The sequence below is a fragment of the Nycticebus coucang genome, chromosome 15, assembly GCF_027406575.1.
Source record: "Nycticebus coucang isolate mNycCou1 chromosome 15, mNycCou1.pri, whole genome shotgun sequence".
NCBI lineage: Eukaryota > Metazoa > Chordata > Mammalia > Primates > Lorisidae > Nycticebus > Nycticebus coucang.
The window spans coordinates 61487168-61510217 of NC_069794.1; the positions used below are offsets into that span (position 1 = coordinate 61487168).

The window sequence follows — 23050 nt, forward strand, 5'->3', positions numbered from 1 at the left end:
GATTAAATTCTAAATGTGGCAGGAATCCACAAGAGGGATTTTAAATAAGGACATGATATGAGTGTTTTAAGATTTTCTGTAAAGCTGCTGTATGAAGAATAGACAAAAAACTGGGAGGCCAGTTAGAAGTGTTTGCAGAAGACCTGGGTCTGGACTACAAGATAGAAATGGACACTGAAAGTAGAGCCAATGGATCACATGTGAATGGGAAAGGATGCGGGGGATCAAACATCAGTCCTCAGTTTTTGGCCTTAGCGAGTAGGCAGGACCATTTTCCTGGATGAGAATACTGGGGAAGGGGCACATTAGGGCAGGAAAATGGGAATCAAGAATTCTGCTTTGGCCTTATTAAATTTGAGATATTCATTCGCATCTAAATGGAGGTATTAAAGGGCAGTTGGAGATAATATAAATTTATGAGTCAATGGCAACAAAAGAGATTTAAAGCCAATATATTCATTGAGATTACTTAGGTAGAGAAAAGCTCTGAAGAGTGAGCCCTGAAGAAGCTTAAAATTTAGAGGTGAAGCTGAAGAACTCATCTAAGGAATCTGAGAAGGAGTGATCAATAAGAAACAGTGGTCATGATGGCCAAGAGAAGGTATTTCCAGGAGATGTGAGGGTAGCTGCCAGATGGAGGGGTTGAGAAGTTGGCAATCAATATGAAACTCACTGGGGACACAGACTTGGAAAAGAACAGTTATAGCGTGAGGACATAAGCCAGATTGGAGGGGACTGGAGAGAGAGAAAAAGGAAGGGCATGGAAACCCACCACGGGTGATGCCTCAGAAGAGCCGTGCTTGGGATGGAGGCGGGAAATAAGCTGTTGGTTGAAAGAGGTCATGGAGTCAAGATAGGTTTTTCCCTCTCTTTTGTTTTAAAGGTACAAGATAATAGAGTTCATGTTTATGTGTTGATAAACACATAAAGCATACGATACTCTACTTACACACAGGATCACTGTCTGTGGGTAATGAAGCTTTCATAATAGTCCTCATAGAGGTTGGGTGCGTGGCTCACGCCTGTAATCCTAACATTCTGGGAGGCCGAGGTGGGTGGATTGCCTGAGCTCACAGGTTCAGGACCAACCTGAGCAAGAGCAAGACCCCATCTCTAAAAATAGCTGGGTGTTGTCGTGGGCGCCTATAGCCCCAGCTACTTAGGAGGCTGAGGCAAGAGAATTGCTTGAGCCTAAGAGTTTGAGGTTGCTGCGAGCTATGATGCCACAGCACTCTACTGAGTGGCGTCAGTGACAAAGTAAGACTCTGTTTCAAAAAACAAAAATCCTCATAGACTGCAAGACTATTGAGTTGAAAAAGACTATGTAATTCACTGGTTCTCAACCTTCCTAATGCCACGAGCCTTTAATACAGTTCCCATGGGTCACGACCCACGGTTGAGAATTGCTTCTTGGATCAGCAGTGAAGAAGTTTCCCAGAAGACTGTCACCCAGTATGGGTATAGAGAAAACTGACCTCAGCTCAAACTAGGCCCTGGCTAAGATCAAGTGTGAAAAAGGCCATCTAATCAAACCTAACTTTATACAGTTAGAGGATTTAGGTCCATACTGGATAAGTGATTAGTCTTTGATTGCCCAGTGGATCAAATGTCCTAATCCACAAATACTCAGAACCCTTCTCCTCACTTCCTCACTACTCAGGGCTGCTCAGGGATTACTGAATATTGTGGTTTGTCATAGGGATGATCCCTCCCACTCTCATATTTTGTATCTATGAGCTCTTATTTTAAATATTATATTGGTTTCCTGATGAGAACAAATTATCCATTTGTACATTCAGTTGGGCCAGCACATTATTCTCTTTGAATGGCATAACAAATGGAATCCTATCAGAATATGCTCCCCTTCCTTGGGCTGCCTGGAGTCTCCTTCACACACTCTTGGCGTCAAGCTGTAAAGTTTGAGCTGAGGTCAGTTTTCTTTATACCCATACTGGCTGACAGTCTTCTGGGAAACTTTGGAAGACCCTGGGGCCTATCAGCTCACTGAAGAACATAGGGGATCTGCAGGGACCTTGGCAATGCAATGAATAGCTGTCTTCAGGCATAGTCATATCTTGCCAGGAATCTTTGGAGATCTGGCCATCAACCAGCCTGAAATAATCTTGCTTCATGCTGATGCCATATGAAGGCTCTATGAACAACAAACAGGGGAGCCAGCTGGGAAAAAAGCCACACAGAATCTAGTCTCCCACTAGGCCAGGAAGGAACAGATGTTTGTGGGCAGCTGTGGCACCGTGAGGCACTCATGGCAGGTGGAGACAGCAAGAGTGGGTAGGAGCAAATGCATTGAATGCTTCTGGCCTAGACAGGGGTCTAAGTGCCTGAGGATTCCAACGAGCTTTAACTTTCCAAAAAGCAGTTTGTTCCACTTATTTGGTGAGTACAAAACTTGATCTTATAGACTTGGTCAGTTTTTATTTTGTTTTTTAATATTTGTCTATTTGTATTATTTTTCCAACTAAGCCACTGAGGCTATCTTTGGGCCTTTTAGCAAATTGTTACTTGTGTCTGAAATGCCCTTGACAACTTCCTCACCCACTCAGTGATACTCTCTGCATCCTTTAGGACTAGCTCAATTGTCCTTTCTTCTGACCAGGCACCTGCAGCAAACATAGCTCCTTCTCTGTAGACAAATCACATTTCATTGTAATTAACTATTTTCTTTGTCTCTATCCCTGAACTTCTTGAGAAAAGAGATCATTTTACCACCAACTTTAACACAGTTGCTGGTGTATGACAGACCAATGTTTCTCAAAACATAGTACCAGAAGTGCCCCTTGGATGTTAGTTTTATAATGAACAGGTTACCCAGATAATTTTTTTCCACAACGAAGAATGATAATTTTTATCATAGGCTCTTGAAAGATGTTTTCTAATTTATTGATTATCTGTGCCTTGGAAGTGATTATTTTATGGTCAGCAGCTTTCAAAGAAGAATACACACTTTGGATTATTTTTCTCAGGTACCTCCTAAATACAGTCTCAACTTTATTCACTGAAAGCACCAAAAGGTAGTTATCACTTAACCTTCTGTCAATGCATTTTTCCATATTCCACTCGTCTGCTTCTTCATACCCATGTATTAGGGGGAACATAACAATTCTGGTATGTTGTAGTGTTGTAGTTGTGTGACATGGGTGAGATGGTGACCAGTGATAGAAATAGTGAGGGTGGGGAGGGCGAGAAAGATGTGAAGTAAGAAGCATCTTGGTGATCTACACTGTGTATCTTGATCTTCAGAGATATCAGCATTTGTAATAAAGTTTGCCTGATTGTTACGAGTTTGAGAATCTCAGGGAACCAGGAAGGCTTTAAGAAAAAGCTGCTTTGTAAATAGCTAAAGTTGTCGAGAAGGTTCTCACTATATCTGGATGGGATTTACAGTGATGGCTATCACTGACAGGATGCAAATCACAGCTTCTGGGATTGGAATTTATTGTGTCATTACTAAAAAGCAAGTGAAGAGTATTAAAACTCTCTTGAAAGGGTAATAGGCTCAAGACGGCCAATTAGACACAAGTGGTATGTGCTTCCTTTGTGGAGAGGAATCAGAGTAGTAAACCAATTCTCACACTTTGAACAGACTGTCTAGGAGCAAAAGCTAGCATTCATTAGGGAAGCTACAGGGAGCACCAAAAGTGGGTTACAAGAGGGCTCAAGGAAAGTTGCCTGGCCAGAGACTGGCTAAGAGCTAGTAGCATCTCCTGAGTGTGGGCAAACAGTAAGAAAGAAGGCCCTAGGACTCTCCTCTGCCAGATGAGCTTTTACACTGTTGGCTACAGAGAACTCCCCCAACCCACACAGTTCTTAGAGCTAGCATAGGGAGCTTCTTGGAGATTGTACAGAGATGTTGTTCCAGAAAGGGAACCCATGTAGAGCTTCACAGGCATCCAAGTCTAGAGCAGCTTGGGCTGGGCACCATTCCTCGAGGTGAGACACCAGGGAACTCTGAGCATACCTGCAGCCATTGAAAGGCTCTGAGGAGGGACAGAGGAGCCCAGGTGCTCTCATGTACCTTTGGGAAAGTCCCCAGCACCCCGCTACATGTTCCTATTGAGACTGAGACATAAGTAGATAGCATTTTCCACAGTTTCTCAACCATGCTTATCTGGGTAGGACCCCAGCCTAGCCAGAATCAGGTCCAAGGCACAATTTTGAGGGTTTGACACTGGTCTCCAACTTACCCTTGGGCTGACTTTGGGCTAATGTGGCTCTAGCCTTGGCCTGCCTGGGGAGGAGAAGGGACACTAGGCTTTCCAGCACACATCTGAGATGATACCTACCCATTCTGTAGGTGGCTGCTATGGGACTAAGTATTGAGCAGGAACAAATCACACTCTCCAGTTTCCTGCCATTACAGCCTGGAGGGCCACAAGAAACCTACTGTCTCTAGTCACATAGCAGAACATAATTTTTGGAGTGGGATGGCAGCATCCCACCCTTAGGCTGAATTTAGGCTGATGTGGTGAAGTCCCACCCAGCTCAGGAGGATAAGGAAGCCTAAGCTCTCCTACACATACTTCGGGAAATTCCTACCACCTTGCTATGGGCTGCTATGAGACCAAAATACAAGTAGATGGCTCTCCCCCCACCAGCTTGCCTATGCTGTTTGCTTAGAAGGGGCTCCACCTTCTCTAGTCACAGGGTTGAGATGCCAGGTTGGGAGTTTAAAGCTAGGAGGTGCTTTAAACTTGCCCTTGGGCTAAGTTCAGGCTGATGCAGATGTAGACCCACTAACAACTAGTTTCTGAGCAAGCCACATGAAGGCCCAAGAACTGGTCACCAGGACACGGTAACACTCCTGCTAGCATAAGCTATTCTGGGCATAAAATCAGGCATTTTTATTCTAATGCTTCTAACCACTGTGATCCAAAGATTGGTTCGGCTGCTGTTCAAATCTTCAGCAAAACTTTACTGTAGCCTGTACTCTCAGCCACAAAGGAAATCACAGACACCACTGACCTTGCATACTGCTTAAGAATTTATACAAAGATCACATTACTACAGGCACTCCAAATCAAAGCCAAAGTGTTCTACTCAACCAACGATATATACTATATATATATATATATATATATATATATATATATATCTTCAGAAAAAAACTTCTCCTCTTCAAAAACAATTTTAAAATATTGGAACAAATGACTATTAAATCAGATGCATAGAGATCAATGACAGGACATAAGAAATGTGAAAAAGTAAGAAAATATGACAACATGAAAGGACCACATAATTGTCCACCAATCTATCCTGATCAAAAAATATTCTTCAGAATGCCAGATAAAGAATTCCAAATACAATAGAACCTCTGTAAGTTTACCACCCAAGGGACTGTAACAAACTAGTCAACATATGGAGGTGGTAAACATAAGGAACTAGACCTATTGTACTGAAACATACATGTGGTGCATGTTCAGTGTATGAAAATTAGGTGAACTTAAGGATAAGGTTATGGTAGGGAGGGAGTCAACTATGGAGGTTCTACTACACTGATTCTAAAGAAAATCAATGAGATGGAAGAGAAATTTCAAAACTAGTACAGAGAAATCAGAAAAGTAATTTAGGATATGAATGAGGAATTTATGAAGGAGACAGATATCATTAAAACAAAACCCCTGGGTAGAGGGAAGGGGATCGGTGGGATTATACCTGTGGTGCATTTTACAGGGGTATTTGCGAAACTTGGTAAATGTAGAATGTAAATGTTTTGGCACAGTAACTGAGATAATGCCAGGAAGGCTATGTTAACCATTGTGATGAAAATGTGTCAAATGGTCTATGAAGCGAATGTATGATGCCCCATGATCATATCAATGTATACAGTTATGATTTAATAAATAAATAAATATGTAATGACCTGAAAAAAAAAAAACAAAACAAAACCCCCTACTAATTCTGGAGCTGAAAAATTCATTGCAGGAAATACAAAACATATTGAAAGTGTTAAGAACAAATGAGACCAACAGAGAAAATAATCTGAGAACTTGAAGACAGGTCTTTTGAAACAATTCAGTCAGACAAAAATAAGCAAAATGGAATAAAAATAATGAGCAAAGCCTTTAAGGTGTCTGGGACATACAGTGACTAAACTTACTGATTGTTGGTACTCCCAAGAGAGAAGAGAAATCAAAAACTTTATAAAACCTATTTAAGGAAATAATTGATGGAAACTTCCTAGGACTATCAAGAAGAGTTCAACATTCAGGTACAGGAGGCAAAATGCTATCCCAGGCAAATACATTGCAGAAAGGACTTCACCATGGAAAATTATAATCAGAATAACTAAAGTTGAAATAAAAGAAAGAATTTCAAAATTAGCAAGAGAATAGTATCTAGTCATCTATTAAGGAAAGCCCAGTGAACTAATAGCAGACTTCTCAACAGAAACCTTACAGGCAAAGATAATGGGATGCCATTTCAAAGTGGTGGAAATAACCTGGTACCCAAGAATTCTATATCCTGCATGAATAAGCTTCATAAATGAAGGAGAAATAAAGTCATTCCCAGAAAAACAAATGCTGAGAGAATCTGTGCCACTAGACTGGCCCTGCAGAAAATGATCAGAAGTGTCTTAAACATGGAAACAAAAGTCAACATGCATCATCATGAAAACATATGGCCTAGTAAAATAATGCACAGAGGAGAAAAAGAAAGGAATTAAATGGCAATATAACAAAAGTTCAGCAAAGTATAAAGACAAAAAGAAAAAGAAAGAAAGAATTTGTAAAACAACTAGGGAACAAGTAGCATTATGACAAGAATAATCAATATCATATATTAATATTAAACTTGAATATAAATAACTTAATTTCTCTGTTTAAAGATATAGATTAGCAAAATGGACAAAAATACATGATTCAACTATATGTTGTTCACAAGAAACCCACATCACCCAGAAAGATACATACAAAAGGGGTAAAAAAGATACCCACACAAACAGAAACCAAAAGCAAGCATGACTAGTTATACTTATATCAGCTAAAACAGACTTTAAATTAGAAAGAGTAAAAAAAGACAAAGAAGGTCATTGCATAATGATAAAGGGATCAATTCAGCAAAAGGAGAGAATGATTTTAATATATATGCACACAACACACAGATGCAAAAAACAAATATTACTAGAACTAAAAAAAAGAGACAGCAATACAATAATAGTGCCAGACATCAACACCTTACTCACAGCACTATACAAATCATTGATACAAAGAATCAACGAAAAAACACTGGACTTTAATTAGACGTTAGATCAAATGGACTTAACAGACATATATAGAACATTCTAGCCAAAACCTATAGAATATATATTCTTTTTATCAGCAGATGAAACTTTTTTCAAGGTAGCATTAAAAAATATATATATATCGGGTGGCGCCTGTGGCTCAGTTGGTAAGGTGCCGGCCCTATATACCAAGGGTGGCGGGTTCAAACCTGGCCCTGGCTGAACTGCAACCAAAAAATAGCTGGGCGTTGTGGTGGGCGCCTGTAGTCCCAGCTACTTGGGAGGCTGAGGCAAGAGAATCACTTAAGCCCAGGAGTTGGAGGTTGCTGTGAGCTGTGTGATGCCACGGCTCTCTACCGAGGGCCATAAAGTGAGACTCTGTCTCTATGGAAAAAAAAAAAAAATATATATATATATATATATAATATATATACCTGATAAAAACTCTCAAAAAAATCAGCATATAGGAAATAGACCTCACAACAATAGAGGCCATATACAACAACCAACCAACATCATATGAATGGAAAAATGTTGAAAAACCTTAATTTCCTCTAAGAAAAACTTCTTATGCTCATGGATTGAAGGAATAAACATTGTTAAAATGATTATACTGCCCAAAGCAATATACAGATTCAATGCAATTTCTATGAAAATACTAACATTATTTTTCACAGATTTAGAAAAAGCACTTTAAAAATTAATATTGAACCAAAAAAGTCTGAATAGTTAAAGGCATAAAAGTTGCCTATTTAACTAGATCATTGGAACAGAATAGAGAACCCAGAAGTGAAACTATACATCTACAACCAATTGTTCTTCAACAAAGCAGACAAAAACATACACTGGGGGCGGCACCTGTGGCTCAAAGGAGTGTGGCGCCAGCCCCACATGCCAGACATGGTGGTTTCAAACCCAGCCCTGGCCAAAAACTGCAAAAAAAAAAACAAAAACAAAAACAAAAACAAAATACACACACTGGGAAAGGGACATATTGTTTAATAAATGGTTCTGAGAAAATTGGATAGCCATATGCAGAAGAGTGAAACTGGGTTCCTATCTTTTATCATATACACAAATTAGCTTAAGATGGAGGCAAGACTTAAATGTAAAACCTGAAACCATAAAAATCCTAGAAGAAAATCTGCAGAAACTCTTATGTACACTGACCTAGGCAAAGTATTTATGACCAGGACCTCCTAAGTAAATACAATCAAAACAAAAATAGGTAAATGGGACTTAACTAAACTAAAAAGCCTCTGCAGAGCAAACAAAATAATCAAAAGAGTAAACAGACATTCTATGGAATCAGAGTAAATATTTACAAACTATATATGTAAAATACAGGACTAATATCCAAAATCTATAAGGCAGTCAACTCAGTGAGAACAAAATAAACAATCCAATTAAGAAGTGGGCAAATGACATGAACAAACCTTTTCAAAAATACAAATGGCCAAGAAATATATGAGAAAATGCTCAAAATCCTTAATCATCTGAGAAACTCAAATTAAAACCACAATGAGATACTCTATCTTACTCTAATTAGAATAAACCATTACTCAAAAGTAAAAAATAAAAATAGATGTTGGTGCAGATGTTGTGAAAAGGGGACACTTACACACTGTTAGTGGAAATGTAAATTAGTACAACCTCTATGTAGATTCCTCAAAGAACTAAAAATAGATATACTATTTGACCCTGCAATCCTCCTACTAGGTATCTACCCAGAGGGAAATAAATCCGCTCACATGTTTATTGCAGCACAACTCATAATCATAAAAATATGGAACCAACCTGAGTGTCTGTCAGCTGATGACTGGATTAAGAATGTGTGTTTGTACACCCCTCCCCCATAGGGTACTACTTGGCCATAACAAAGAATGAAATGATATCTTTTATAGCAACTTGGATGGCTTTGGAGGCCACTATCCTAAGTGAAGTAACTAAGAAACAGAAAAATAAAATTTAGCATGTTCTTACATAAGCAGGAGCTAAACTATGGCTACACATGAGCACATAGGAAGGATATAATGGACATTGGAGACTCAAAGGGGAGAAGGTTCAGAGGGGGGAAAGGATTAAAGATTACCTATGGGGTGGCTGGGCTCAGTGGCTCATGCCTATAATACTAGCACCCTGGCCTGGGATGCCAAGGTGGGTGGATTGCTTCAGTGTAGGAGTTCAAGACCAGCCTGAGCAAGACTGAGACTCTGTTTCTACTAAAAACAAAAAACTAGCTGGGTTCATGGTGGGTGCTTGGCATATAGTACAGGGGACCAGTAGAAGTAGCCCTAGCTACTTGGGAGTCTGAGGCAAGAAGATTGCTCAAGCCTAAGAGTTTGAGGTTGCTTTGAGTTAGGCTGATGACACAGCACTCTACCCAGGATGACAGAGTGAGACTGTCAAAAAAAAAGAATTACCTATGGGATACAATGTACATTACTCAGGTGGTGAGTACACCAAGAACCTAGACTTTACCACTATACAATATCTACATGTAACAGAATTCAACTTGTACCCCCAAAATCTACTTGTCAATAAAGTAAGAGAAGATAGATAGAGTGATACAGACTCAGAGTTATTCTATCAGTACCTCTTCAGAACTATTATCCTATCAGTAAAAAAAAAATTCGATCTATTCTCCTTCATACAAATCATGGTATCATTGAAATCTTAGTGATTCTCTCCAATAAATACCAACTGATATGTCTTGAAATAAAAACTTCAATGGTCGGGCAGCACCTGTGGCTCATGGAGTAGGGTGCTGGCCCCATATACCAGGGGTGGTGGGTTCAAGCCCAGCCCTGGCCAAAACTGCGGGGGGGGGGAACCCACAAAACAAAAACAAAAACAAAACTCTAATGGTTATGAGAATGTCTGAACAGAATACACATTTTTGCCCAGATAAATTAGTGCCACAGATAATCGCAAACAACTAGGATGGCTCACTGTTTAGGGAGTTGTAGCTTCAGTTTTATACTCTCTACAGATGGAATTCATTTGATGAGTTTACTAATTTTTCATTCCAATTCTCTTCCAGGCAATCAGGTTTGTGTCAATGTGCCTTTCTTATATAATATTTTATGTGCCCCCAAGGGGTGTTGAGTCATCTGAATATATTGGCAGATAGTACTGGGAGCCAGCAGAAGTAATACCCTTTTGTGCTTGAGTGAGATATTGTCATGTTACCAAACTACATGCTCAAGATTTTGTAATAAAAGATTGGTATAGATTGGTATACCAGCTCATAAAAATAGGCATTGTTTCTGCTGTTATTTGTGCATGTAATTCTGTAACATAACGGGCATCACTTCTGCCAGACCCTGTATATACTGCAACCCCCAGGTGTGATTTAAGATTTTGCCAATTAATATTTCCAAGTTGAGAGAGATTTTCTCCTATGTCCTTGGCATTTTAGGCTGGCTTAGAGTATGCCCCTTGTGTCCTCTGCATGGGTTTAATTATTCCAAGGGAAGATCTCAGGGGAACTTCAAAGAGTATTCTTGTCCCCTGCAGATGTTCTAGACCAGTGGTTCTCAACCTGTGGGTCGTGACCACAGGAACTATATTAAGGGTGGTGGCACTAGGAAGGTTGAGAACCACTTTGACAGTCAGGGGACTCCTAGAATCATTCTACCTATAAGACATCTTCAGAAAAGAGTAGCCCCAGTACCAGGAAGTCCTTCTTCTCTTTATCCTGGTCCACAGCAGTTTTGTTCCCACTGTAGTCTCTATCTAGATTCCAGAAGCTGCAGAGGTGGGCTTTGTGGTCCCAATACTCAGTATCTACGAGAATAAATGGCTAAACTCAATTAGCAGAGAGGCCCATTTCACGGCAGGGAGCAGCTGCACCTTTTGGGTGGATCCATTTTGCTTCTCTTGGAAACTCTCCTCCATTGCAGCATCCTTATAGTGGATTATTCTCTCTTTGCATGTAACAGAGTAGCATTGTATGGATATTTAGGGGTTGATGTGAGCAGGATATTATATCTTTTGCCAAAATATCATTTGTAGAGCAAAATAAAATATTGAGAAAGGAAGACAGGTAATGAAAAACCAAAGGGAAAAATTAAACTCCTGAGTTTATATTAATCTGACACTTGTTTGCAGCCCTCCTTCTACCAAAACATTCTCATGTATTGATTCCTAGTAAGTGTCACATCCTGTTTTTCTTTTGCTCTACCCCAAACTTCAAATGTAAATATAGGTAGACTAGTTTAAAAGACCAACAGTGAGGGGGAAAGTCTTAGAAACTCTAGAGTTGATTTGTGCCTACTTTTTATTGAAAATCCTGACTTGCTAATATTTTTATTTCTAATACACTTGAATTAATGAATTTTTTGGAGGGGGTTCATACAAAAGGTATTGGAGATGGCATGTTATAATCATCCTATTTACTTTCATTAATGTACAATGTCATAAACATGTCATTTTTAAAATTTTGAGGTAACTGATTAAAAAAATACATGTGTATATGTATGAATAATGTATATATGTATATATGTATGTATGTATAAGTGACTGCTAGTAACTACTACATATACAAGACATTGTAAATGAACTGTGTTTCCCAAGTAGAAAAGGGAAGCCTTCTTTCATGAAAGGAAGAAAATACAGTAACGATCTGGAAATAGAGACTTATTCCCATGATTTTTAACCTTCAAATGGTCAGCATTATTCACACTTACACAGAGAGGGACAGGATTGCAGGTTTGATGTGCTCTGTGTATACCCTAAAAGCATTATGGGGGAAATCACACCTTTGTCACACTGAGTGAAACCCTAAAAGCATTATGGGGGAAATCACACCTTTGTCACACTGAGTGAAAGAGAAACAGTTGTCAGAATTGGACACCTTTTCCAACAGAAGAGAAATCCAGTTACCAATTACACCTGGGTTCATTTTAGGTTCCTGGAACTGACAGCACATCAGCATGTCTTCTGAGACTTGTGCATGGCATGTTATTACAGCTGTATATCATCAGAGAGAAAAAAATAATTGGTTTTCCTTGGAGTATCTCTAAGTTGATGTCATATTCAATAACCCTGTAGTTGAAAAATCTATATATGATGGATGAAGTTTGGACTATCCTTTGAATTTAATTCCTTCTGTGCCAGCTTCTACAGGCCCTGGTGTACCTGTCATTTTGAGATGAGCACATGCAGTATATAGAAAATACAACCAGGTGTCTCCTCTGCCAGATAACGAACTACAGAAGAACAATTTGTCTCACATGTAGGTGCACACAATAGTCTAATTCTTCATTCTTTTTTTTTTTTTTTTTTTTTGTAGAGACAGAGTCTCACTTTATCACCCTCCGTAGAGTGCCATGGCATCACACAGCTCACAGTAACCTCCAACTCCTGGGCTTAAGTGATTCTCCTGCCTCAGCCTCCTGAGTAGCTGGGACTACAGGTGCCTGCCACAACGCCCAGCTATGTTTTGGTTTGCAGTACAGCCGGGGCCGGGTTTGAACCCGCCACCCTCGGTATATGGGGCCGGCACCCTACCGACTGAGCCATGCCACGGAAGAGCCAGTCTAAACTTGGAAACCCACACTGGGGTCAGTGCCAAGGTGCAGCTTGAAAGAGTACTGTGATCACAGAAATTGGGATGGTGGCTTCCTTCTCCTGAATTTGAGGCCTTGAGTGACAACCTAAAACATATAGCTTTCTAAGGTGGGTTCCAGACACTTTATCAACACATCCTCATCAAGAATTCTTCCTGTGAGTTCCACTGACAATGACTCTCAAAAGAGATCATTTGGAGGCGTCTCTCTGGGCCAGATGAAGACAACGCTAAGCTAGTTGTATGTTGTGGGGCTGAATGTTTGTAGGTAAACAGTAATTTCCTTTCTTTCTCTTTCCTCTTCCTTAATGGATAGCTTCTTTTTCTCACCTTAGATGAAAGGTTCCAATCTTGGCCAGGAAAGACTGACCCGAATTAGCCTAGCACCAGTAGCCTGAATGCCTGTTTCATTGGCTTTAAGGGCTGACCTTAGGATATGAACCCTGCTAAGGGGCTTGGAGCTTAATCTTGGGGTTCAAAGATTCTCTGGAGCCTGGGTATCTGACTTGATTTGAAGCTTTTGGGCTAGAACCAATCTGGCCTCTAGTTCAAAGTGACATGTCCAAACTTTAAAATTCAGATTTGTGACTTCTGAAATGCAAATTAACCTTTCTTCCTGAACTCGGTTTTATGTCTGACAACCAATTAATATATATGGTTACAGAAGAGCAAAACCCACATTAGTTTGTATGTCACTAATTTGAAATGTATGTAATATAACCTTGATGAAATTAATGACACCTCTGACCAGAAAGCAAAGCTGTTCAAATTGTTAACAAGTTGGAGATGAATTGCTAAAATATTAAGTTCATTACCTGAGAATTATTTAAGGAAAGAGATGCAAACAGAATTTCCTTACCTATTAGCAGAGCTTCTTTCTCTGATTTTAAGCCTTGGCTTCTTTTTTCAGTATTGTTCTCTCGGTCTTGGTTGACCAATGCAACATTCAACACGTTGACTTCCTACAAAGTTAAAAACCAAAAACCAGATATATGTTTATGTAGATTCTGCGCATTTCAACAGAAACCACCACATCTCTTAAGCTCTATACATGAGGTCATCACTTCTACTTATTAATGAAGATCACATCTTACATATAATTCACCTATTTGCCCAACAATAGAATAGTAATTCTGGAACTTAAGCTACTAGCTACTGCTTCCCGTAAACCAAGTAACTCTTTGCATAAGTGGCAAACTTGGCACAAATTATCTTAGATTTCTGTCCATGTTTTGATTTAACTCTGTTTATTAAAGCAATATTTGACTACAGCTACTTTAACATGTTTTATTTCAACGAACAACGTTTTCTGGGAAAGCATACAGGAGACTGATTTATAATTCTATGCTAATAATGTGTGTGAGTATATGGAGAAACAGGGCCTGCACTGGGAAACTGAGATAGAACTGTTGTTAGAAGTGTTTAAGCTGAGCAAGTGTGGATCCTCATGAACAAATGTAAAAAGCAGATAAAGCACAGGTTGGAAAATTCTTTTCTTTAGAAACTGAAAATGAAGAGTTGTACAACAAGCGACTAACACATCAAACATCAGACTATTGTTATTTCTTTCTATGGTCTTTAAAAACAGAGATGAAGATTTAACTGACACCTACTTAGATTTGGTATTAGGACTCAAAATGGAGAGAAATTTAATAGAAAGTCAAATTTAACAATCTGTACGCATGATCTATACATTCAGAATAGTAGAATCATTAGGGAAGCTGAGTCTTGTTAGACAGAAGTTGATCACAGAAAGATGGCTCCAAAGACTAGGATATTGACCAAAAAGTTAAAGATATTGTTTTTATTAAATGGTGGGGAGTCTGTAAGGATGACAGAGGATAGGTAGGGAGGACCAAATGGACAAAGGAGAACTTAAAAGTTCTGGACAAATGGGTTGGCAGGTGTTACCAGGATGAAAGGAGTTATAGGATAGATATTTAGTTAGTTCATATAAATTAACAAAACTGGTCAGACACCAGAATATAGAAACTGCTGGAAGCATGCTGAACATACAAAAAGCACAAGCAGTTTTTCAAATAAGAAAAACTCAGTGTATGGCAATCACAATGAACTTAGCTTAACTTATGAGCTACTGCTCTGTAAATCAGGGGTACTTAGAAGTAGCCAGGGAAGAAAGCTCTATTGAGACATTGTAGTTGGTAATATCTAAAGAGCATTTTAGAGGCTCCTCTTAAGGTTAGACTTAGTTGCTGAAGACTGATGAAGACAGAGGGAGAGGTGAACATGGCTAAGATAAAGAATGGAATGTGATGATTTACCAGAGGGAGGTCTTAGTTGACTAGAGGGTATGAGCTGAGGCTGAAAGTAGGAATGTGCCCAAGAAGACAGGGATCAGAAATTTAGGGGATGATCTAAGATAAGACTGGGCCCAGCTGAACATCAAAGATAATTAAAGATGAATTATACTATACTTCAAAAATGGGATATGGGGATCTACCCTGGTGAAAATACAGTGATGAATTTTAAGAGAGAACAAATCCAAATTTGTTTGTAGATAGCATTAGAATATTTAAGAAAGGAGTTACAGAGAAGGGGATAGATACTCCTTCTGTAATGAAATACTGTTTGAATTTTCTGATTAGGCCATCTCAATTAGAGCAGGACTTTGTGTGCACATCATCTTTCTGGGTAGGGGTCAAAGAGCCTGCCAAGTTCCATTAATGGAATCCCCAAAGAGGACTTGGTCCCATGGGGACCTCACACTGGACTTCTAGGCCTTGGAGGGTGAGATTGTTGAGCAAATGCAGGCTGAGGCTCCCAGGAGAAGTTTAAAAAGAAAGAGGATGGAAGAACATTAACTAAGATGATGATTGCATCATTAAAAAAATGCAAATAATCAACCCTAGAGCTGAGTGGAAATAATATCTCTAAGAGAGGGTGATCTGTTCAGAGCCTGGATGATGACTGGGGCCAAATGAAATTACTCCGTACAGTTTAGCAGATAACAGCCCCACATTAATTGCCAAGACTGAGTGGTGTCCTGGGGCCACCTCACAGTTCCTCAACTCCAGGTTTAGGGAGGGAAATAGGCTATAGAGGGCAGGAAGATAGCAGGAAATGGCAAAGGCAGAACAGAGCACCCAAGAATGCTTTTAGGCACTTGTCCCCATGTGCAAAGCTGGAGTCATATGGAAAGGTGGACTTTGAGCAAGGCCTGACAAATGCCCCTGAATCAACAATGTCCACAAGGAGCCAGACATAACTCCTCCAGTGACTCTGGCTTTGGCAGTATTTTACAGTTGAATACATGAGGACAGAGTCATAAGACTCTAAAACAGAGTCTTATGACCACCATTCTGTGGAAATATTTCTTGAGTCTGTATAATGTAGTCTATGGTTTGCTCACCACAGGTGGGGTGCTCTAACAGAGTCATGGTCAGTGAATGGAATGGATACACCTCTCTGCATGGCCTGGCAGAGACCCATGGCTTGACAGACACACCAGCTTTTGCATACTTCTGTGAGTTGTCACCGTGGAGATGAAGCTGTTCTGACTTCTCCAGGAGGGGAAAGAACTACGATGGGAAGACCCACTGAAGACAATCAAGGGCTCCAAGGAGTGCTTGCATCTTGGAATAAACTTGGCCTCAAGAATTTCCAAAAGAAAAAAAAAATCTCCAAAAGGGGAAATATCATTTCCTGTGTAGTCAAAGGTGTGTCCCAGCATATTAAATAGATATATAGGTCGATAATATCATTTAGTGAAGTACTCCAACTTGTTACTTCTAAGTGTGCAAGACATAAGCTCAGACTCTTACTGACAAAGTCACAGAGTTGATTAGATGGAGAAATGGGAAATCATACATTTTTCCAAAGACAACAGTTAAATTAATATGGAAATATTTAAGGGAGGGAAGATAGGAGAGTAATTTTTCAATAGCCACTTTATGTGCTGTGCTTTTACCTTTTCCAACTATAAACCAAGAGAAGAGTTTTTTGTTTTTTTTTAATGAATCATAGGGTCCAAAGAAAAAATAAGGTTAATTTGATTTGTCTATATATTGTGTTGTTCAACTGAAGAAGATAATTATGATTAGTGGTATTCTGAAATTTGGGATAGTCTAGAAAGCACAAAGTATATAAAAATAACATCTGTACCCTTTTAATGTTTTTATTTATTTATTGTCTACAAATTTAATTGTTGTTGTTTTTTGAGATAGAGTCTCATTCTGTTGCCTAGGCTAGAGTGCCATGGTGTCCTAGATCACAGCAACCTCAAAGTCCTGGGTTCAAGTGATCCTTATGCCTCAGCCTTCCAAGAAGCTGAGACTATGGATATTCACCACAACACTCAGCTAATTTTTCTGTTTTCTCTATTTTTAGTAGAGATGAAGTCTGGTTCTTGCTCAGGCTGGTCTCAAACTCCTAAGCTCAGGCAATCTTCCTGCCTCAGCCTCTGAGAGTGCTACAATTACAGATGTGAGCCACTGTATCTGGCCTTACAAATCTAAATTGTTATCTGATGTTTGTCAAAGTTTCCATCATCATGACTGGTTAAGGTAAAGGGAATACACAAAGAGAATGTAGGACTAAGTAATTCCTCAAACCAAACCCTGTTGTATTTAAGCTAATCCTGTTTATGCCTTTAGTCACCCAGTGAATATCTGTGGCATATGTGTACATCTCATCCCTACCATATGCCAAGGAATTCTAAGTTTATAAGGACATGAAGTCCAAAGTGAGAAGGACTGCATGCTTACCCAGAGACCCACAGCAATTCTTACAAAAAATCTGAGTAAAGGACGGTGCCTGTGGCTCAAAGGAGTAGGGCACTGTACCCATATACCGGAGGTGGTGGGTTCAAACCCGACCCCGGCCAAAAATTGCAAAAAAAAAAAATCTGAAAGAAATGTGAGTAGATGAAGCTGGGGAGATGATAAGTAGAAAGATCATAATAGGAAATTTAAATTTTATCTGGAAGGCTTGAACTAGTGAAGAATTTTTAGTAGGGAAATTAGGGGGACAACTCTGCATTTTAGGACATTGGAGACAAATACAACTGGAGTCAAAGATGCTAGCCTAGTACTGACTAGTACTAGCCTAGTACTTCACCTTTTGAAGATTAGGGCCCAAATCAACTCAATCCTGTGTAAAGTAGAAAAGGAAGAGGTATGTAAGAGGTCAAACAACAACAAAAACCCCCCAAACAAACCTTGGTGACCTGGTGCATGAGGACATGTTGAAAATGAGTTGGCACCTCAGTGAATAGGAAAATGGAGCTTACCTGGGGGAAGATGATGTGTTCAGTTATGGAAGTGCAAACTTAAGGTCTCTATTCTATCTTGCTAAAATTATTTGAGAGGGAGTAGAATGTGCAGGTTTTTGAATTTAGAAGCAAGGCCCTGATGGCTCTTTTTAATCAAGCATTTCTCAGGTTTGTGTTTGCAGCGAGCAACTTTGATGTTTCCTTCTGGGACAAAGGGCAGGCTTGCTTATGCTTGACAGAAGAGAAGTGGATTCCCCAAGCTCAGTGCTTCTCTCCTGCAACACAACCTTCCAGATGTGCAAGCACGTTCTGAGCCTGTCTGTGGGGAGATGCTCAGGTTGTAAGGTCCGTGAAGGTAAGTCTGGGGAAGCCAGGATTGCTAGTAACATATGAAAGAGTCTTAAGTAGACACTTCCCAAAGCTCTTCTGGGAACAGTCCCTGACAGTAGGGACAAACTGACCATGATATTAAACACCAAGGGACAGCATTTTCAGCATTCCTGTGTTCAGAGGACATAACAGTTGATGCTTTGTCTCTAACACTAGGAAAAAATCTATTAAGGTAGTATGTGGACCTGAACTGTGCCTAAATATCTCTTTATTTTTTAGAGTTTGGGAAGTTTTAGAGTTAAGGAATTTCTTCATCAAAAAGCTGTAACACAGAGGTCAGAAAACAATTAAATTTCATATTCTTTACATTCAATAAATTCCAAAAATTTATGTATTTTGTAGCTGGGAAACATATTTTACTGGTACGCTGAATCACAAATCATGGATGGTTTTGCTCTTTCTTAAAAGCTTCACAGTTCTCATTCCTCTCCTGGCCTCAAATCTACAGAGAATGAAAATGGTCTTATCAGAATGGAAAAGTTTTATCATTAGAAACATAAATTATAAAGATCCTTTTTATCCTTACATCACATTAAAATCCTTTAGCCTGGTAGATGTAACGTGCCCTGAAGAATGATGTGTCTGCTAAAGGTTCTGAAAAAGCTGCTCCAGATGCCTAGAGATTACAAAGTGGAAGTGAACAAGCGTGGATGGGGTGGGAGGTAAAGAAAGCTACTAAGCACAAATCGTTAATGGTGTACAGAGTATACCGCAAGAAGGGAACATTAGGATGGGGCTTAAGAGCTTCCTCACAGTGAGATGCATTAGATTATAAAATAGTCTTCCAAGGGAAGTGGTGGGAACACAGTAAAAGCACACCCCAAAACACACCATGGGTAACAGGCTGCACTTGATGGAGAGTGGACAAGACTACCCAATGCAGCTTTTCTCATTCTCGTCTACCTTTTAACTAATTTCTGTGATACTTAGAAAGAATCATTAAAGGGCCAGAGAAGAGGTTTTCAATAACTGGAAACTAGATGTCACAGCCTTTTAAAAAGACTTCTTAAAAAGCTACTTACAGGCAGAAATTTCCCCTCTAAGAGTCCTTATCAATTACTTCAAGAGATGATCAAAGTAATTTATCATTTAGGAAAGCTCTTTTTCAATAATGGCCTGAGCTAGAATAGTGCTAGCTTTGTTCTCCTTCACCCACCCTCACACCCCTAAGGACCAAAGCATATGGTTTCCCAGGTTCTAAACCTTTTGTTATTGCTTTTATTTCATTATTCCCGTGGCCTCCCTCCCCTTAGTGATGTTTTCTTTCTATTGCAAAGCTTTTTGAATACATACTGTCTGCTTGTGGTGTTGACTGCTGCGCCACCAGAAAGCTCAGCTTTCTCATCCATCACCCCAGTGAATCTACCTCTCAAAGACTGTCAGTGAGGCTCAGCACCAGCCATATACACCGAAGCTGGCGGGTTTGAGCCTGGCCTGGGCCTGCTAAACAACAATGGCAACCGTAACCAAAAAAAATGAGCTGGTGGTTGTGGCGGGTGCCTGTAGTCTCAGCTACTTGGGAGGCTGAGGCAAGAGAATCACTTAAGTCCAAGAGTTTGTGACACCACAGCACTTTATGGAGGGTGACATAGTGAGGCTGTCTCAAAAAAGAAAAAAAAAAGAAGACTGCCAGTGACCTTCTTGCCAAATGGTTATTTTCTCAGTTCTCTTTCCATGTGATATTTGACACCGTTGACGTGGGTTCCTCTTAAACCACAGGACTCCCTTGTTTCTGTTACACATGAGGGCCTGCTCTCTTTCCTCCTGATTTCTTGTTTTGTCTTCACTGGCTGTTTCTTTCCCTCTGTCAGCTCAGTGCACACAAAGGAGAGGCCACTCTCTTCCTCCTACTCTAACTTCAGTCCTTGCCAAAGTTTGATCCCTCAGATTTTCTTTTCTATTCGTTTAATTAGAGTTCTTTCATTCTCATGGATTCAATTATGGTCAAACTTAATTCTTTAAGCTTCTGTTTTTTACCATCAACTGACCTCTGGGGTTGTTTGCTTAAATCTAACACTACCCAGTTCAAATTCAGAATGAAAGGTTGGAACAGACACTATTTACTTCTTCCTGGTGCTTCCAACAACAGCTGGTTGACCTTGGGCAAATTACTCAACATTTTAAGTTCTAGATCAGTTTTCTAAAAATAAGAGTGCTAAGCAGGGTCTGGGTGGTGCCTGTGGCTCAATGGAGTGGGGCACCGGCCCCATATGTCGGAGGTGGTAGGTTCAAACCCAGCCCCGGCTAAAAAAAAAAAAAAAAACTGCAAAAAAAAAATAAATAAATAAGAGTGCTAAGCAGGGTCAACTGTCTTTGAATAATGATTGATAGACCCTCATCAGCTTTATAGATGTGGCATGGAAGGTACTAGGGGACTTTCTTCTGTTTTATAAAACAGGGCTTCTATGGACAGCATCATTCAAAGAAATGACCTTATACTTCCCCCTCCCCACCTTCCCAACAAAGTCTGAACTCAGGTCCTCCCTGATGCTGCTGTTCTTCTAAACTTCTATAATTTTTTTTTCTAATATATTTATTTTTATTTTTATTTTTTTATTGTTAAATCATAGCTGTGTACATTAGTGCAATCAAGGGGTACAATGCGCTGGTTTCATATAAAATCTGAAATATTCTCATCAAACTGTTCAACGTAGCCTTCATGGCATTTTCTTAGTTACTATATGTAGGCATCTGTATTCTGCATTTAGTAAGTTTCGCCTGTACCCATTCTAAGATGCACCGTAGATGTGACCCCACCCATTAGCCTCCCTCCACCAAAACCTCCCGCCTCCCTTCCCCTTCCTCGGCCCTTTCCCCATAGTCTTGTGCTATAGTTGGGTTATAGCCTTCATGTGAAAGCTATAATTTAGCTTCATAGCAGAGCTGAGTACATAGGATACTTTTTTTTCCATTCCTGAGATACTTTGCTAAGAAGAATATGTTCCAGCTTCACCCATGTAAACATGAAAGAGGTAAAGTCTCCATCTTTCTTTAAGGCTGCATAATATTCCATGGTATACATGTACCACAATTTGCTAGTCCATTCATGGGTTGATGGACACAAAAGGCAATTCATCTTGCTCATCAAATGCATCCTCTTTTAACTTTTTTTTTTTTTTAGTAGAGGCATCATTCTTCCAGTAGCTGGGGCTTGGACCCTTCATCTTGTCTTTCATTGATTCTTTTCCATCCCCCACATGTTTTTAAAACCTCCCTAAATAAATCCCATGGAGTCTCTAGGAGACATCTCCCTGCCACTGTCCCACTTCCACTACTGGTGTTCTGTTCTCAGTTCTCCTAGCGTCATACGTGGGCCACTGCAAGAACCTCCCTTTTGTCTCTGCCTTGGGGCTCTTCCTCTTCCAATGTACCTTACAAAATGTCACCAGATCAGTTTTCTAGCATGCAACTTTCATCTTGTCAATCTCTGATTTAAAAATTCAGATGCTTTCTGATAATGTGTAGGAAAATGTCAGAAGCTACTGACTGGCATTTTGGGTTCAACCCTATCAAACCAGCCTATCCCTTTCTATGCCACGCCCAGAGGTGTGCTCAGAAAGCTCCCTCCTTTCTTGTCTTTGCCACTTCCTACTTGAATTTTTATACATAGTGCAACCCCTGTATCTCTCAGAAGCATATTTTTCAGGTCACTTACTCATTAGGAAACATTTCCTATGCCACTTTGAGGCAGCTGATCACTTATACGTTTGGGTAAAACTGACTATCACCTGTGTTGCTTGTCAGGGCAGGAACCATATCTGAACAAGTGAGGCAGCATGGCTGGGGAAGCCTGTGTTCTGTTTCTGTCACCATTATTGCAGATTGGTTAATTTTAGTCAGAGCATCTTTTTAAACTGTAACTTTCTTTTATGTAAAACATGGACAATACTCTATGCCTCTCCCACATGTCGTCTGTGAGGACCAAATATCGTAAGTGAAACAGTGCTTTTGAAAACTATAAACTTCTAGGAATATATTGTGGAATAAGTACTATCATAGTTTACTTTTATTATTCCAAGGACTAACTAGACACAGAACAACAAGTACTTAAAACATACATGTGGTGCTGAATTTATACCAAAGTTCTGCATAAAATTGACAGAAAGTACGTAAAAGTACATATGGAAAAATTACTATGGTTGTGTTCAAATAGTGGATACTTTCTATCTTTTCTACTTTTTTATGTCAATGTTGTTATTCTATTATCCTTATAATTAAAAAAAAAATAAAAAGAAACTAATGACACACAGATGTCATTTTGAAGAGTTATGTATAAAGTACAGCCAGTGGATGAATACTTTATTAAATAACATATTGAGTAATAGCCTCCCATCTCATAAATAGGGAGACCACCACCATGTGACTTTCCCCATGGCCCTCCAAGGGCTGGTGACCTCTATAGCTACTAGTGCAAGGTGAGTGGGATGGTGAAGATCTATGCAATAAAGATGCAACATGTCACCTCTCACTCTGCCAACAGTATACCACAAGGCTCGTATTCTCTGCCTTCCTGTTCCATGGCCTCATTTTGCTGTCTGCTCACAGACCCTAGTCTTAACCATCACACTTCATGAAATCAGGGATCCTGTAGATGATAGTCAAGATGCCAATCAGC

General features: G+C 39.7%; 1 protein-coding gene across 6 annotated transcripts in view; it reads right to left on the minus strand.

Annotated features, from left to right (window-relative positions):
* The window catches only part of ENOX1 (ecto-NOX disulfide-thiol exchanger 1), a 730917-nt gene that overhangs the window by 15448 nt on the left and 692419 nt on the right, over positions 1 to 23050 (minus strand). For all 6 annotated transcript variants that reach the window (XM_053563923.1, XM_053563922.1, XM_053563921.1 and 3 more), the window contains one exon: positions 13675 to 13777. In XM_053563923.1, the coding sequence (XP_053419898.1) occupies positions 13675 to 13777 (103 nt within the window). The remainder of the gene's footprint in view (positions 1 to 13674; positions 13778 to 23050) is intronic.